Source organism: Gekko japonicus, unplaced genomic scaffold (genome assembly GCF_001447785.1).
Source record: "Gekko japonicus isolate JY-2015 unplaced genomic scaffold, Gekko_japonicus_V1.1 scaffold138, whole genome shotgun sequence".
Taxonomy (NCBI): Eukaryota; Metazoa; Chordata; class Lepidosauria; order Squamata; family Gekkonidae; genus Gekko; species Gekko japonicus.
In genome coordinates this window covers 1,139,552-1,158,512 of record NW_015163096.1, presented here as the reverse complement: position 1 = coordinate 1,158,512, position 18,961 = coordinate 1,139,552, and the positions used below count along the sequence as shown (strand labels likewise).

General features: G+C 41.7%; 1 protein-coding gene across 1 annotated transcript in view; it reads left to right on the top strand.

Moving 5' to 3' along the window:
- The window catches only part of PTPRM (protein tyrosine phosphatase, receptor type M), a 509,160-nt gene that overhangs the window by 432,241 nt on the left and 57,958 nt on the right, over window positions 1-18,961 (top strand). Inside the window, exon 23 of the mRNA XM_015406598.1 lies at window positions 15,225-15,322. Coding sequence (XP_015262084.1) covers window positions 15,225-15,322 — 98 coding nt within the window. The remainder of the gene's footprint in view (window positions 1-15,224; window positions 15,323-18,961) is intronic.

Genomic DNA, 18,961 nt, shown 5'->3' with positions numbered 1-18,961 from the left:
GCCACCGCGCAGTTCCTCCCCGGCACGATCAGATGCCGGGGGGGAAGCCACTTAAGAAAGAGCGCGACAGCCGAACTGCACATGTGTGCGCATGCGCAGCTCGGCCGGGAGCCTGGATTGCTCCGGACGACGGGCACGCCGGCGATCCCACGGCCGCACTTGATGCGGCGTTCCAGGTAAGTCCTCCTCTGTAGGTGGTTCTTTTTTGCAGCGGGTTTTCCGGTTTTAGGGACGGATCGGGAACGGGTGCGCGCCGCTTCCTAGATGTTGTGGTAAGATCACGCCCGTTTGCTGCGCCCCCAATCTGTCCCTCTCCTGGGCCAAAACCTTCCGTGTGACCGGGGCCAATTTTGAACAATACTGTTAAAGCATCACCGCTACTACAGCTCTATGTAGGGATTAACGCTTACAGTTAGGGGCAAGTTATTACTTCTGTAGTCTTTTCTTTTTTAATATAATGATGGGATTTCCTGTTTTAATTTAAAATCATCTTTCATAAAATGAAACAATTTAGGCTTGATTTACTGGTGTTGCAGTAATTTACTAAATTACTGTCAGGGTCACACCACACAAGGCTTCATAAGAAGATAAGTGTTTATTGACGGATCCAGTACTAATGAATCACATATACAGCTTGTGTCAGGAATAGCCTTTGGTATAGGGGCCTCTGACTAATAGTGAAATCAAACATCCCCCCCAATGAGCAGAAGCCAATGGTTATATTTCGCGCGCGCGGCAAGACAAGCAAGCAAACACTCTAAGCAAAAAGCCGTTGGGTTCTCAGCCGAGTAATTGCAGCTGGAGACTCCAAAGTCAAGCCTGAGATAGCGCACAGTGGCTGGACAGGGTAGAGCTGAGAATGAGGAGGAGAAACCCCCCACATTCCAGACCCATGACAGGGCTACTTGACAATTACTGGTTTCAAAACTTGGTATTCCAGGCCTTTCCTTTTTCAGGCCTTGCTGTAATCAAGAACATGAGAAGGCCTCCCTTGTGGAGACTGTTCCTTAGGCATGTGTTAGGTCAAACACATTACCAACAGAACTTGGTAAGGCTATAGTAGCTAATGATCCAAGGAAGCTTTCCCTGCCACCTCTTTTGCCTCAGTGACAAGAGTTCCCTACCACCGGGGATGCCAATGTCCAAGTGGGGCCTGGAGATCTCCGAGAATTACAATTGATCTCCAGACTGCAGAGATTAGTTCCCCTGGAGAAAATGGCTGCTTTGGGGGATGGACTCTATGGCATTATACCCACCCCATCACTGGTAATAATGGAAATTGCTTTGGATGAAAACTAGTTGCAAAGGCAGAAAGAAATGTGTCCATTAATATGCTTTAAGCACAGTCCTAAGGACAGTTTCCTGGGAGAGTAAGCCCTATTCGACTAGTAGAATTCAGAGTAGACCTGTTTAGGATTGCTCTCTTAGTGTAATCAGATTAGGTGGGGAGAGCTGAGGTTAATTCATGCCACCCTATTGCCTTTGCCTCTATCATCTTCAGTCACAAATTGGCAACTGAAGAAGACACTGAAGTCACTCTAGGGCTTTTCATAGTATTTTGGAAAGCATATCTGTTTTAAAAACTGTAAATGTATGGCCTAAACATGCAAACTGGACTTTTAAGATATTTCCTGTAAAATATTACACCATCATTCTTTTGTCAGCCTTTCATTACCCAGTCCCTTCCTCTCTTTGTGTAGGTGTATGTTGCACTATACTCTACCGGGCAGAAAACACATTACAGAATTTAGTTCCAAATCCCCGTGGAGTGGGTCAGATTGGTATTTAATTGTCCTAGTGCTCTTCTTCAGCTCCATTCAACATATCAAGTGCTAATGAGCAAATGTAATTGGATGCCACTAAATAGTGGCAAGTATAATCGGTTTGCAATAGGCTACCAATCTGGATTTTAACAAAGCCGAAGGTTTGCATAATCATTTATTTCTTACTGTTTTAGTGTACTCCAAGTGAACCAGACTTACAAGGCTCAACTTGCAAATGAGCAAGCATTTGGCCCCTTCCTATTCAGGTTGATTAGGGCACCAGTATAAGATGAGCAAAAGTGTTTTACCTAATTCTGTATCAAGAAGCCATGTAACTATATTTTAAGTGCAATAAATTCAAAACCTGCAATTTGGGTTAGAAAATTAGACTCTATTTTTCTTCTGTACAGTTGCTATAATAGGCTGAAATTGCCACTAATGAAGGCTTTTGGTGATCTGCAGTAATTGGCACTGCCAGACAGAGTATGCACCTGGCTCTTCCTTGTAGTAAAACTCTCTGGTGTTGTTTCAGTGCAATGGATCATGTAGAAAGAGCAGGCAGGCATAATTTTTAAATGGCTGTCTGGCCTTTTTCAATTGATAATAGTTCTTTAAAATCCATTTACATCAAAAAAAATGTGTGACTATACAATTGTCTAATTTGTTAGTGGTTATTTTTTTTATTCTAAGCTGTAAGTAGTCAGTGAATATTGTCAGGCTGTTATAAGAGAACAGTGAAAGAGTGGGTTTTTGAGTAGCATGTCTTCTGGACATCTGAATACTCACATGGCCTGCCACTATAATAATCTCTTTCATGTCCTTCTCTACCTATTGCCATATGTGTTGAAAAGAATTACAGTAAGGGCTTTCAAAATACAAATACAGATTTCCAGCCAAAAGTTCTACTTAAATTATATAAAGCAAAATATGGTTTGAAATTGTTTGCTTCAAGTTGCAAACCCAGCACATATAAAGAACACTTTTTTGTCCCGCTTCCGTCCTTCAGATGGAAACTGTGGTGGCATATTAATTTTGAAAAATAACAGTTTTTAGAGTTCTCGGCAGACCATATCAATTCACTACCCATGATCTTTGTTGCTGAACATTTGTACTGATGGAAGGATTTCTGTCAGTGCAGTGCAGCTTCCTTGCCTCCCTCTTTGCTGCAGCTCAAAATGCCCCCCCCAGGGGGCCCTCAGGAACAGTATGAGGGGGTAGCTGGGGATCTGCATTGGGAGAGGGGATTGGCAAAAATTACCCCCTTTCCATCAGCAGAAATCATCTACATGATCTAACCTAATTTCTTAGTTGCACAGTTTAAAGGAATCAACTGGGTTTGTTCTAGATTTCTCTGTTAATACTTCTTTCCTAAGTTCTAGCTGAGCCAGTTAACATGTTATTGCCATCCTAAGATGTGACGTTGTGTTGCAAAACTCTTGTTATTCTTTTCTTCTACTCATAGAGCTGCTAAGATCCACCAACAGTTCTCTTCTGCTAAGATAGGGATCCTCTGCTGGAGGAAACCTCCTTTCATTGGACGAAAATGTCTTTCCTCCAGTGGAAGGATCCGTTCCCTCCACAGGACATTGCTCACTTTGCAGCAGGGAACCACTGAATCCAGTCCGCTGAAAACAGGTTTACATTACATACTTCTTTAAAATATTATCTCTAGTGTAATAATACACCCCAAATGAAGAAAGATTAATAACTTACTTAAATAGAAAAATGATGATTTACCAATCATGGTCTGAAAATTTAATATAGACAACATCTCCTTTAGCTCCATATCTGGGTCAAGCTTTTTTTCCTAAATGAGAGACAAAAGAAAATATTTTACGGACTGGACAAATAGCAAAATAATTATTTTTTTTAAGATTTTGTAGGAAAAAATTGTATGCCAATTAACCATATGCTTAATAATATGCAGTGGATAGGTAAGCATTGGTTTCAAGGAGCTCAACAAAGGGATTTAGTGGATAACCCCAGTATATTTCAACAGGTTACATGAAAATTAACAGAATTTGAATTTTTAATGTAGTGGACAAATCCACAGGATTGCCTCATAAATGTACTGTAGACCATGTACAGCAATGGATCATAGGATTATAGAAAAGCATGCGAAGAAAACATAAGGCTCCATATAAATGCTTCAAAATGTGGGACAATCATATTATTACTAAACAAAGCTAGAGCAGAGGCTGCCTTCTCCACTGCTGTCCCCACATTCCCCACCTTATAGAATGGACTTCTTGAAACGGTGATATAGACTCCATCCCTACCAGCCTCCAGAAAGGCCCATAAATCAGTTCTGTATTAGAGAGCATTTGGATAATGTTGTTTTTCTCAGAACAACTGTAGTTTTATGTCAGGCTGATTTTCTTTATGTCATTCCCTGTTTTATAGGGAACTGTGTATAAATCTGGTTGAAGTACCTTTTTTTTTGTAAAACACCCTGAGCTATTGGAAGGACAGCATATATGTTTTTAAAGGAAAAAAGAAAGAATTTAGTGTGAAAGTGTTTGAGAATGATTGGCAGTTTTGATAGGTCATTATAAGTGAGAACAGTTTAATGTTAAGGCCTCTGTCACTATGATGATTGTTCAGGGGAAAATGTTTACCAATTAAGTGCCAAGGCCAAAAACTTTGACCTTTATAAATTACTCTGAAATTCTATAAATCCTGTGTCCTCAGATATCTCCTCTAAACTCAGAAACCCCAAAGTCATTAGCCCTTCCTCATCAGAACAATACTTCAATCCATCTATTAAAGTTTTACAAGATACAGTTTGAACTGGGATTGCTTTGACTAATTTTTTACAAATTAAATATTCAAATTATATTCATATTTAGAAGCTGTGATTAAGTACTTTTATTGTTAGTAGATATTCTCCCTGATTATGTGTTTCCCCCCCACTCTTCCCCTCCCCCCCCCGGTCCGTGGTATTGTTTTGTATTAGGGCTCTAATATGTCATTCATTAAATGGTTAGGTTAATTCATGAGAAACCTTTTGATCAAGTAAAAAGGATGTCTAATTAGTTGGACAATAATGTTTTTAAATGCTAATTATTTTTAGTACTTATAAAAATTGAAGATGCCCAGGTGCCATTTGGGAAGAGGCATTCTTCCTTGCATCTCACACAGGAAGTAATACATCTTATAAGAGAGTGACTAATGAGGCATGTACATACTTGACAGAAAAATGACAAATGCATGCTATTTTCTTCAGAACTATTGTTCTATTAACATACAGTTTAATGCAGATATAATCATACATTGGTCAATCAATTAATCTATTAAAATTCACATGTACATATTTAGTTGAAAACATAAATTTGAGAGAGAAAGTTTTAAAAAATAGCAAATTTAGACAAGTAGCCAATCCAGGGTTTTCATACTACAATACTGTGTAATATTTCAATTGAATCCTAGTTGTGAGTTAGGTTTCAATAGACTAACGAAAAACTGAAAGTGCCTTTTTACCCATGTTTCTTGGGGGGAGGAACATTCATTTAATTTGCTAAATGTACTTCCTTTCCCTCCCTAAAAATATTGTGGGGAGTTATGATAAAATTGAATCCATTAAATGCCAGAATTTATAAAAACTGTTCTAATTATCTGTTCTTTCTTGTTAACAGTTTTTACTAGGAGTGTGCAGGGGGGAAAAACTTTCCCCCCCCAGATTTGGGTATATTGAATTTTTAAAAAGTTGAGATTTCCCAACATTCCAAAATCTATTTGGTAAATAGTTGGGATTTCCAAATATTTTCAGGTCCATTATTCCCTATAGGTAAAGGTAAAGGTTCCCTTGCTCGAAAGCCAGTCGAATCCGACTCTAAGGTTGCGGTGCTCATCTCTGTTTCAAAGCCGAAGAGCCAGCGCTGTCCGAAGACGTTTCCATGGTCAGGTGGCCGGCATGACTAAACACCGAGGCGCACGGAACGCTGTTACCTTCCCACCGAAGTGGTACCTATTTATCTACTTGCAATTTCTTGCTTTCGAACTGCTAGGTTGGCAGGAGCTGGAACCAGAGACGGGAGCTCACTCCGTCATGCGGCACCCGGGTCTCGAACTGCTGAACTACTGACCTTCCACAGCCTGCAGTTCAGCATCTTAACCACTTGAGCCACCGCAGCTCCATTATTCCCTATGGGGACCATTAAAATCAAGGGCAAATCTATCCTGGGATATATTCAAAGGTTGGGGGGGGGGGGTGAGGCAGAGGCGACAAATGTGCAATGTAGCTGCTGGAGCCTCTCCTCAAAAGAAACCCCAAGTGTCAAAAGAATTGGACCAGGGGTTCCAATTCAATTGGCACTCATCCTCCATTGTTTCCAAGGGGAGAGGGATAGCAAGGCAATACAAGTCCACAGAATGTTCCAGAGGATCTCTGCAGTAGAAATTGAGGGGGGGGGGCTTTTTGCAAGGCCATCAGCAGAACCAGTGCAGTGTGCCCAGCAGAAACAGTGCCACTGTGGCAGCATCAAAACCCACATGACTAAGGTCAAATCTGAGAATCTCTGAAGTAGAGACTGGGGGACATTTCTTCAAGGACAGCAGAACCAGTGCAGTGTACTAGTGCCCAGCAGCAAAACTCAGTGCCAGCCTACTAGAGCCTACCAGCAGAACCCACTGCCAACTTACTAGTGGCCAGCAACAGAACCCGTGCCATTGTGGCAAATGCCAGCTCAATAGGACTGATGTCAACCACAGAATCATAATCCCAGTATGGGAGAGGGGGGTTGCAAGGACAGCAGAACCAGTGCAATAGGGCCCAGTAGCACAACCCAGTGCCAGTGTGGCAGCAGTGCAAACCCAACAGAACTAACCAATGTCACACCAGAGAATCCCACCAGGTTTTTTTTTAAGAAGCAAGGGCAGTAGAAGCCCAGCAGAACACTCACAAGTGCAGGGTGGGCAGGCACTTTTGTTAGCCCACCTGAACCAAGGCAAGCCCAATACAAAGAAGCCCAGTAATATTTTGTTTTCTTCCAAAGCCAAGGGCAAACCCAGAGAAAACTTATACACCATTTCTCCCAGGAAGGCCTCAGACAGTGAGAGGGAGGGGGTTGTATCCACCCAGATCCTCCTTCTCTCTGCAGGAGCAGGACACACCAACCATCACTGCCTCAGCGGATGAGCCTTAGCCTAAGTGCTGCAGCTGCCCGTCATCACAGGCTCTCCCTTTCCCATCTCCTACCTCCTCAAAGAAGAATGTTCCACAGCAACTTAGCGTCCTTATTTATGGTGCTCCTGTGGGTTCTGCTGAATTCTGTTTGGCACACTGGTCTCACTAAGCTACTCTACCCCTTTCATATCCATCAAGATGAAGAACAGTTTTTGGGCTGCTGTTTTAATTTCAGCATGCCATTTTGGTTTGGGGTGGCTGGTGACTCAACGAGTGAACTTGTGAGCACACCACCTTCGGCATCACCCTCTGCTGCACTCCTACCAGGGTTCTGTAGAGGTATTTTGGTTCAGATGGATTCCGAATTGCAATGGGGAGATTGGTGGAGCATTTCCGTGCCAGTTCAACTGGTTAATGGCCCTGCTACTTCTTTCTAGTCTCATTTTAATTTTGGGAAGAGCATTTTGCCCCCACTTGTCAGCACAGACTGAGAGAGGATGCAGGCACAAGTACATGCTCACTTCAGTCACCCTCAGAGTCCAGGACCGGGTAGCCAGACAGTGGCAAGTTGACCTTCAGGAAGACCAACTGCTCAACTGTCCAGGGGAACAGCCATGAGTGATGTGAGCTGACAATGACGCCCACATGGGGAAAAAACTGCTCACTCTGCACACTCATTGGAGGGCATGAGAGGAGCCTCTGGGCCATGGTAGAGAAGTCCAGCCAGACTGCCGCCTTCATGGCCCAGTAGCTCAGCGGACTGCTGGCCTGTGACTCGTAGGGCTCCGCAAGGTACTACCTCACCATTGTAGCCACTGTGTCGCGTCTCGTGTGCCTACCACTCCCAGAGGGGCTGAGTATTCACCCGATGAGTGCCATCTCACAGGTCATCGTGGTGGTAGGTGCGGGGGGGGGGGATGCTGCCTAGTGGTGGAGGTGGTTCCAGCAGTATGCGCACTGGTGAAAATGCTGCAAGATGGACTTGAGACCCAACTTCAGCCTCTCACACAATAGAAGGTCTGCATGTTGGTGACCATGTGTGACTTGCCAAGTGGGCCGACACACTCCTTCACTGGAGAACCAAGCTCTCCCAGCGAGTTGCGTGCATGCAGGCCAAGAGGGTCATATTTGCACGAGCTGAGGAAGAGGGGATGAAAGCAAGGCCTCACCTGCCCCTCAACCTACCACTCACCAAGGATAACTAACAGTAAAATAAGAAAACTTTTTAAAAAATGTTTTTCAGTCAAACTAGTTGCTGTCTTCACTTTGTAGCCCTTTAACCCTCTCCACCAGCAGCTATTCTGTATAGCCAAATATACCTGAAAAAGCTGAAAAAAACTCTGGTATCCAGGGCAACAGGAGGGAGAGGAAGAGGCATCTCTACAGCCCAATGGTAAAAGCACCTTAGGGGGAGCACACACTCTCCAAACCTCTCTTGCCTTTATGCTCTTTGCACAGAAGAATTTCAAAAAAAGAACAAACTTATGTGATTGGCTAAAGAGCAGTGTTCCCCTAACCTGAAATCCTATTTGCCAAATATCCACTGCTCCTTCCCCTCCTCCTTCCTGTTCCCTGGGAAATTGTGGGGAAAGCAAGGTAGTTACTTAGTTGGACTTCACACTGGAAGCCAACCACCTTGCCACAGCATCGCAGTGATTGGCTCTAAGGCACTACAGCTCCCCCTAAGGTGCTTTCGCCATTGGGCTGCAGAGATGCCTCTTCCCCCTCCCTCCTGTTGCCCTGGGAACCAGATCAAAAGGCAGGAAAGAGCCCTAGAGGAGAGAACTGGAACTTATCTTGGTAGCCTTTTAAACCTCTTCACCACCAGCTGTTTGGTATAGCCGAATATACCTGGAAAAAAGCTGGAAAAAATAGTCTTTATTCGGAACCAGCTATACTGGTAGCCATTCAGATTCTCTGATCTGTATTCGGCTTTTAAAATTCCCCCAAAATGACAGTAAGGTATTTTGGGGTATTTTTTCGCTCAGATACAGCCAAATGCACACCCCTAGTTTCTACCCAACCAATATAAACCACTGCTAAAATTATAACATGGGTGATATCCAAATCTTAACTTGGTCACAAGGGTAGAAGCTTATTGGATTATTGTTGTTTATATACCTGAATTTCATTCCATGTGCATTGGTTTATGGATTAAGGTTTTAAGAGATTACTAGTTCCCAAATCTCATTTCAGCACAGATACTCTCAGTTCTGTTTTCTGAACAAACTTATCCAAGCTATGCAGTTAAAATGGTTCAGTTCATTTGCTTGGCATTGCAGTTACAAGTCAAGCAGAACTTTATAAACATGTATAATACCATTTGTGACCAGATTCCCAGATGAATTGAAGACTATATACAGTTAATTCCACTGCAATACAAGAAGAAGAATGCATTGTCATTTAACATGGTTTTGCTGCAGTTTTAAAACCATTGGTAGGAAACATGTTTTGCTAAATTTAACAGGGTGTGTTTTAATATTTGTTTTGTATACCTGAAATATGGCAGAAGCTTTTTTGTTCTATGACTTCAGGAAGGCATCAGTAAATATTAGAACTATCAGACTGATGTGAAACAGTTATCAAAGACTTTAAGATTTAGCTGAGCAGTCACTCTTTTCTAATTTATTTTTCTGAATTAGTATGGCATATCTCAAATTTCAGTAATTTTTGAGCTAACTTGCAGTTGCTGGGTGTTAAATCCCAAGTGTTCTGCAGAAATCCAGCATGGTTAAAATAAGGTATACCCTGTGCTTATGGGTAAAATGGGTAATTAGCCAATCAGATCACTGGGTTAGCAGAAAATTAGTAATCCAGTAATTTTGCATATAAATTGAGCCACATGCTGTGGAAACTGTCCGTAGAGATTAGCTAATTAACAGTTCTGGTGTTCCAAAAGGTTACATTAAGGAAGCAGCATTCCCAAACTTTTAATTAAATTACTTAGATTGTGTTATTTCAATCACTGTGCTGGTGATCTTTGTGTCCCCACACTGCAGTGTTTTATATGTGAAATTGGCAGATCTGGAATTCAGCTGCTAATTTATTTCCTTTTTCAGTGGATACTCAAGGCTGTATGTAGTGGCAGTTTGGCCTCTACAGCAAAGTGAGTTAAGTACACCTCTGGACACCATGATTCTGTTTAACATTTTACAGCTCTCTTATTCTCAGGGAAAATAGCATTGTACCAGTGATTACTATCCCTTGTGTTAATTAGGCTTTCTCAGCTAGGAAACCTCTATCAGTTAGGGTGCTTATCACTCCAGTGGGAAAAGGCTGTTATCAGCAGAAAGACACAGACTCCAAAGTTTAACTGATACAAATTAAATGGTTTATTGAGGCCAGATTAACACCTTGCAAAAGTGGAGTTTCCAGATTTCTACCTATCAGTCTTTTTCACGTTTTGAGATCTATCCTGTTTCTTGATGTTTCTTTCCTAACTCAGTCTCACTACCATCACTGCCACCATCACAACATCTACTATTACTTGTCTTCTCTCTGTTTCTTAGTTTTTATTTCACTTACACCTCATCTCTAGCGTCATTCTCACATCTTTTTGTTAACTCTTGCATTTACGTGCTAATTTGCTGCTATCCATTGATCTTACTGGCCACCTGATCCAATTTCAGCTCTGCATATGCATCTTGGCTCTGAGTGGCCCCTCCTAATGGCTGCCCCCTACCTTCTTTTTTCCTGTAAATAACCCTTGAGGAGATCTTATTCCATTTGTCTGAAGAAGTGTGTATTGCACATGAAAGCTTACACTTTGAATAAAACTTTGTTGCTCTTAAAGGTGCCACTGGGCTCAAACTTTGTTCTGCTGCTTCAGACTAACACGGCTTCCCCACCTGAATTTTACCTCATCTTTCAGTTTTCTTTCCATTTACTTTCATGGTGCAAAATCAAAGTAACAGATTATTGTGTCAATTAGTTCAGATAACCTGTTGTCTCTTTAAAATATTAAAACTTTGGTTCTGTTGAAATATATATTTTAATCAATTATGGTCCCTGCCACACGGCAGGAAAAACGACGGCCGAAGTGCAGCTAATCTGAGCCGCACCAAACTAGAGACGCCGCGGCGGGATCCCATGGATCCCCTGAGCTGCGGCATCGTTGCTCCCCGGCACAATCAGATGCCGGGGAGAAAGCAACGATGGGAGGGGGAGGCTGGCAAACTGCGCATGCTCACACATGCGCAGTTCGGCCAGGAGCCAGGGATGTGCCGGCGAAAGGACGCGCCAGCGATCCCACGGCCGCACTTGCCGCAGCCTTTCCGGATGACCCACCCAGGTAGGTGGTTGTTTTTTGGTGCGGGGTTTTGGGCGGGAGGGATGGATCGGTGACGGGCAGGCAACGCTTCCCAGATGTTGCCGTGGGATCGCGCCCATTTGCTGCGCATCCGTTCCGTCCCTCTCCCGGCCCAAATCCTCGTGTGTGACCGGGGCCTATAACAGAAATTAGTTTGTTAAGCAGAACACAGTATATTAACTAAAATGTACTAAGTCAACAGTGCTTAGTATAGTATATAGCAGCGCTAGATAGTTTTGTATTTGAATTATCATAAGCTTGTTTCATTTTTTTCTTTTTTTGTTTTCTAGAAATAGCAAAGAATAATGGGTAATACATCAAATACTCTGCAAAGCACATTCTACTTATTTTAGGGATAGCGTTGCGTGCAATTTGGGCCCATTGAAATTAATGAAGGTTCTAATGCAATGTACTTCCTGTAAACCTTTATAATTGTGGTTCCCTTAGTGATTATAGTGTATCTTTCTTCCTATCCTGGATCTTTGGAATCAGATTGTTCATCTCTTGATGACAATAAATTCTGTACCCCTTCTTACCCTTTAATGCTTTTCAACTCTGTCTGGAGACAAGTGACAGAGCAATAATTTATTCAGATGTCAAAAAATAATTTGAAAAATGTCAGGTAGAAAAGAAAAATAGGATAGAAGAGAATTACTTTATAAGACATGCAGTTCAGGGTCATGAATTTCCTGGGTCCAAAAAAGTTTTGGCCAATTTCTGTAGTATGGGAACAGTTAAAATAATTCTATAACAAACTTTCCACTCAATTTCTCTTCCCCTAGGTTGTTTTAATTACCATTGTCTTTCTGTAGCAATAGCAAGTAACACTGAAAAGGGCATCACTGACATTCTAAAGAAAAGCATTTCTCTCATCACTCATTCCTAGAAGAAAGTCTGCATGACTGCAGAAATTGATTGGGAGGGGGTAACAATGAATTATCTCTGAGAAAAAGTTTGATCCAACTACATCCAGAGCCATGGGGATTCTTAGTTTTAACTAAATTATTTTTCATCTTTTACTTTTTTCATGTTAACAGATAGGACCTTTTTGTGGCATGATCTATGACTAATGTCCCCAGAATACATAAATTTACACAAGAAATACAGTTCACTGAAGATTAATGGCACAGTCCTGCACACAGTAATGCAAGCTTAAGTCCAATCAAAATTGGCCTTTAGCATATTGCACTGGATGGCCCAAAATTACTACAGAATATATGTAAATATGTTAGAAAATAAATAGGAAGGGACATGCCTATTGTAGTGCCGTAAACCAAAATTTCGGTGTCATTACAGAGACATTGATACAGAGCAATGTTACCCCATTTCTGTTAACTTGGGTTTTAGGCATTGCTTTTATTGCTCGCCCAGTGAACTGCATATGAACCCAGGTTTCCCATGTATTAATCCAGGACTCCCAGTCATTTTCTTTCCCCGAGCCCCCCACTAGTGATAGAAATCCTACAAAGAATAGCTACCTAATTGTAGTTGCCTTTCTCTGTTTTTTGTTAGCACAGAGAGAGAGAACATATAGCTAGAAATGCTTTTGATTGAATATCAACAGCAAATCAGTTTTAACAAGTAATGGTACATCTGTGCTCATGTGGCTTTTTTTTGTTTGTTTAATAGTATTCTTTAATGTATTGTTCTTGAGATGTGGGCACATCAGCTTTAAGATGCAGTTAGCAATATAGCATGTTGTTTGCATTTATCATTTTACAAAAACATTCTTATTTCAAGAGTGATTACAGTCACAGCTTCTTATCAGCTGTAGGCAACCCTAATTTTAAAATTTAAAAGGTATTGTATGTTTCAAGGAAGGCATCTCATTTGTTAGCTAGAGCAGGCTGATAAATTTATCCATTTGTCCCCAAATGAATACACTAATAGCATTCTCATGAATAAGTGACTAATTGCTTACTGTTGTGAAGAAGATCAGTAAATTACTCTCTGTGGATGGTAGGATTTTGGTAATTTATAGGTTTTTCATATTTGCTTATTCTCTGTGCCTCTGGGTGACTTTTTACTGAGAAGGTGAAATGGCAAGGTGAAAAAAATACTATAGCGAAGGTGTTGGAAGAAAGACAGAGTATCACTTTTGTTTCAGTGTTTCCTGTTTCAGATTTGCCATATTGCAGTGAGCTATCTTATGAACACACATGTTGCAGAAAGCTCTCAGAAATGTTAATTCTGAAATTTAATCCATTTAAATTTAATTTACTTCATACCAACAATGCCTTATTTCATTTATCATACTTTTAGCAAAGACTATAATTTATTTTTATTTTTTTATTTTTTTAAAGGTCTGGATATATCTCAGGTTTTTAAGTGCGGGACTGATATAGTACAAGGCATATCAGGCATTCAGTTGGCCTAATTTATGTTCAGAACATATCTACTGCTCCAGTGGCTCAGAGGTTAAGACACTGAGCTGCAGACCGGAAGGTCTGTAGTTCGGCAGTTTGAGACCCGAGTGCTGTGTGATGGAATGAGCTCCTGTCTCTGGCCCCAGCTCCTGCCAACCTAGCGGTTCAAAAGCAAGAAATTGCAAGTAGATAAATAGGTACCACTTCAGTGGGAAGGTAACAGAGTTCTGCGCGCCTCGGCGTTTAGTCATGCCGGTCACATGTGCAGAAACAGCTGGGAAGTGAAACTGACCCTGGAGAAAAGCCCACAACATTTTCCACCTATATCATATGATATCACTTCTGGCTGAGCTTTGTAATCCTGCAGCCGAAGTTGCAGTTTCTGAGGCCCTGGTGGCTGCCCCTTCACCCTCCTCATACCCACTCACTCCTCCTTGAGAAGAAGGCAACCCAGGTACAGCAGCCACCGCCATGTTTGTAAGAAGGAGGCAATGATCACCGTCACTTCCCCTCTGCGAGGAGGTTGGCCCTGGGGCAGCTGTGGCACTGGCCACTGTGTCTGCATCTGAACTGCCCTCCTTCCAAGGAAAAACAGGTGGTGACCCTCTTAGGAAGGAAGAGCTTGTCTGCCTCCAGGGCACCAGTCCTCCAGAAACTGTACCTGTCAATTAAATAGCCAGTCTGTACCTGTTTCCACAATAGGGGCATGATACATATTTGTTTGTTGGACATAAGTATACGCAAAATTTCTGTGTATTCTGCATGAACTTGGAAGTAAATTCAGCTTGTGAGACTGGCCCTGAAATATCCGTGTTAGTCTGTCTGTAGCAGGAGAAAAGAGGAAGAGTCGAGTAGCACCTTAAAGACTAACACAATTTGTGGCAGGGTATGAGCTTTCATGAGTCACTGTTCACTTCATCAGATACGTATCTGAAGAAGTGAGCAGTGACTCATGAAAGCTTGTAGCCTGTCGCAAATTTTGTTAGTATTTAAGGTGCTACTCGACTCTTCCTCTTTTCTACTACTCAGAGTTGTCTTTTTTCAGACTCATTTAACTCATCAAGTTCTTCAGCAAGGATAATTGTCAAGCCTGGCATTTAAATTGTTTCCCATACTGATGTCAAAATAATAAACTGTCTCCTTTCAGAAAGAGCAATTTAGGAATCAGACTAATTAGATCAATAGTGCAAACTAAGAGAAATAGTAGAAACTGGAAAAGGCCAGGATAATAAATTGAATCTCTTCTCATGTAACTTACTCTGGCTTGTATTCTACCACTCCGCTCAACAAAGTTGGAAAGCTTCCTGTGATGGAAGTGGTTCTTCTAATGTTACCAGAAACAATAATGCTATTCATTTGTCACAATCTCAGGTATGATAATTATGGAAAGTAATTTCTAAATATTCAATAGGTAACTTTCCTTCCTTTAAATAAACACTTAAATACTGGTTGACAAGAAACCGGCTGGTTGACAAGAAACAAACTAGATTTCCATCAAGCATTTGACAACCCAAATTAGTAAGTTTAGGTACTGTGCCCTACCATCTGTTATTCCCTTTAGCAGTGCCAGGCTTTAGAGATTGTCCCTAAAAATGATCTACATGTAATCTTTCATTCATGAAGCATGAAGAAGTAACCTTTTGACTGATTTGTTGTTTCAGGACCAATGCAAGAGACAATATATGACTTCTGGAGAATGGTCTGGCATGAAAATACAGCAAGCATAGTCATGGTGACAAACCTTGTGGAAGTGGGAAGGGTAAGACGATTCTGTTATTGTTATTTTTTTCAGTGTTTCAGATGAGTCAGCAATACAAGAGTATGCTGAATGTATAAAATATTGAGTCTTTTTGCTATTTTAGTTCTAAGAAGTGAGATACAAAGGGGCCAAGGCAATATCTGGCTTAAGTATATGTCTGTGAGGGTTTCTATTACAGATTAACTGAAAGTTTTTTCTGGAATTTTCTAAGCTAGAAACGGGTGGGGGGGAATCTCATAAAGTTGTGACCCTTCACTCACCATCCATTGACGTGCTCCTGTATGGTCCTGGCTGCTACTGCACACCAGCATTTGTTCCTTTTTTTAAAATCACAAAATGAGAGATTAATTTTGCTGTAGAGATCTTCATGTAGCCAAATCTCATTGGCTATTCAATGACATTTGTCTGTGTGGCATCATCAGAAAGTATTGCCCTCACCCTGACACTTTATGAGTTAAAAAATAAAAAGAAGAACATAAGAAGACCCCTGCTGTGTCAGACAAATGATCCATCGAGTCCAGAATCCTGTCTCTCACAGTGGCCAACCAGTTCTTCTGTAAGGCCAACAACAGGGCATAGAGGCCGAGACCTTCCTATGACATTGCCTCCTGGCTCTGGGATTCAAAGGTTTAGTATCTCTGAATGTGGAAGTTCCCCTCAGTCACCATTCCTAGTAGCCACTGTTAGACCTATCCTCCATGAATCAATCTAATCCCCTTTAAAAGATAAGAAATATCTTTAGTATAGTATCCCAAGATAGAGATGGGCACGAACCTAAAAATTCTGACTCAGGATTTGGGGTGGGCCCTAAACCAAGCCAAAAGTCCCCAAACCGAACTGGCAAGCCGCAGTTGGGAGAAAGGCAAGAGATCACCCATCTGTTTCACTTCCCCCCTGCACCAAAACGACAGGTTTAATGGCTTGCAGACATTTCAGCCTAACGGCTAAAAGGTGGACCAACCCCACTGTTAGGTTAAAATGGCTGGCAACTATTTCAACCTTAACAGCGGGTGGGTGCACCTGTCAGGTGTTAAGCTGAAATGGCTGGACCAGTGAAATGGCAGCCAGCCATTTCACTGGTCCATTTTGCTCCCCCCCCCCCGCCTTGGGAGCCCATACCCCTGCCTTGGAAGCCGATAGCCATTTCGATCTAACAGCAAGGACGGTGCGCCCGTCAGCTGTTAGACTGTCATCAAAAGTCTGGTAAATGTTTGGGGAAGGGGGCTTCCCCGAACATTGGTTTGGGGGCTCCAAACCGGCCCAAGTTCATGTTGAATTTTGGCTAGTGAGCCAATTCATGTCCATCCCTATCCCGAGGTATCCTAAGAATTGTATCCCAAGGTAAAGGAGAACTTTCTTTCCTCAGCTACTTGGTTGTGAAACAGTCACACTAATCATAAATGTAATATACACTATAAATGTGAAAAAAACTTTCACCTGAGTCATAATGGATTAGGTCCAAAGGACTATAAAGGGAGCCAGACTCACAGAATGAGTCTTTGCTGCCTTCCCCTTTCCATTACAACACCTTGTGCTCCCAGAAATGTGGTTCCTGGTTGTTAGGCAGCCCCTTGAAAATAGCATGGAATATAGTGTTGTAGTCTGCAGTAGGAAGGGTGAATGACTGAGAATCAAATTACCCCAACCCCAGTGTACAAAAAAAGTGCCATTCCACTTGTGTAATAGAAACTTTGGCTCTAATCCTGTTGTAGGACATTCTTCCACAATAGTTAGCCATAAATGTCCTTAGACATTTGGGTAATTCTAGCTAATTTCACACACACACACACACACAAACTTCTTTCCAAATAGAAAGGAATTCCTATTATTCTTCTGTGGCTTCAAATACACTATCGTGCATATACCTAGGTGAGAGTTAGGAGTTCTGCCTAGCAACTAATTTTAATTCCCTAACTACTTTCTGGGTTGGCCAGATTCTCTAGGTATAGCTTAATGAATCTGTGTTTCCATAGATATGGAAATAATGAGCAGAAGGACTTAATTCCATAAGGAATACATATATTCCTTAATACATTTGCACTTTTATCTTCAAGCAAGACTCAAAGAAGCTTTTAAATTATTTTAAATGGTCAACCTGTATTCTACTGTATCAGCAGCATCGATGAAGGTTAGGATATTTAACGTGGACCAGGGAGTAAGCTGTTCAGTTTCCTAACAAAATCTCAAACTTCATCAACTATGTTGTCAACACTTCCAGAAACAGCATATTTATTAACTGCTGAAAGAGTAGAAAATTGCAGATACACTTTGATGGAGCTAAAACAGTTATGATGCATGTTTTTAATTTCTTAGCAACAGAGTTCTTTATAATTTTTCCACGAAAAATAGATGTGTGGACTATAGCATGATCAATTTCTAAGTAATATGAGTAAATGTGTCGTTTCTATCTTCCTTTATTGTAAATTCAATTTTCATTTGGTGTTTAGAATGGGGGGGGGCGCTCATGGTTTATTGGGAGTTTAAATTCTACTGCTTAGACATCTAAGTGCCTGAGCCTCCTCACAAATCAGGCAACAGGACCACATTTGGACAACAAAGCAGTACAGATTTGTGAGTATAATTAAGTGGTTACAAAATCTCAAAGATGCAGCCATTTGGGATGACAAAAACAGTCGTCCTGAGGCCCTTCAGGACCAAGTGGAAAAGTAAATTGTCTTTTCCACTGACATGCAAACTGAAGGGAAAAGTAAGACCATTTTATTGATATGCAGTGTACCGGTATATTGTGTCTATGTTAAACCATATTTCATGAACTGTAATGCATTTGAGAGATGACTAAACCCAGTGTACATCTAAAACATCCCTTTTGGCTAGACATAGTCCATTTCTCAGCTCACTGTCAGCTTTGCATCTGTGACAGAGTAAGATTCCCCAGTGATTCCATTGGTGGGGAAGAGCTGGAGATGGCAAGGCACTTCTTTGTGATTATGGGGTTCTTACGCAGCATGCCAGAAATACCTTTTCGCTCCCAGTTTGGCTCTCAAGGGGCAGGATTTTCTCTCCACTCTTAGTAGAGTGCTTAGAGCAGCAATTAGCTGTTCTCTATTTCTCCCCCTCCATCCTGACCTTAATTAAGGTCAAGTTTGTTGGGCTTAGCTTCTTCACCACCCCAAAGCCAGATATATGACTATCTGCTGAACATAGGTGCTTTTCTCTACTCCCGCAGTCCCCTTTATCCTTTAGGAGGCAGAAGGGAGCAGTGCACAGCTGCAGCTCTGGACTGCTATTGACACCTGTCTCAAGGCAAGAAAATGCTATAGCCCAGCCACAGTTGGCTCTTTTCCCTCTAACTGCTCCATCATCCTTCCCAAGACAAGAAGACTTTGTTTCGAAATATATCCTGCCCTTCCTGCAAGCGGGCTCAGGGCTTGTCACAGCAATAAATTACAATCAATGAACAGTTAGAGAAATAAATATCAAACAGTTAAAAGGTATGCATTGCAACAATTACATATTCAGCAATCCTAATAGCTGGGAACAATTGGGCCATGGCTGAGTCAGAGAGATCTTATTAATAGCAGCCAGGGTCTCCCCTTCCCTCACCCAGGTCTCGGTCACGCACGCCAGGTCCGCCTGCTGTTCCGTCACAAAGTCCCGTAGGGTTGTGACTTTGTTATT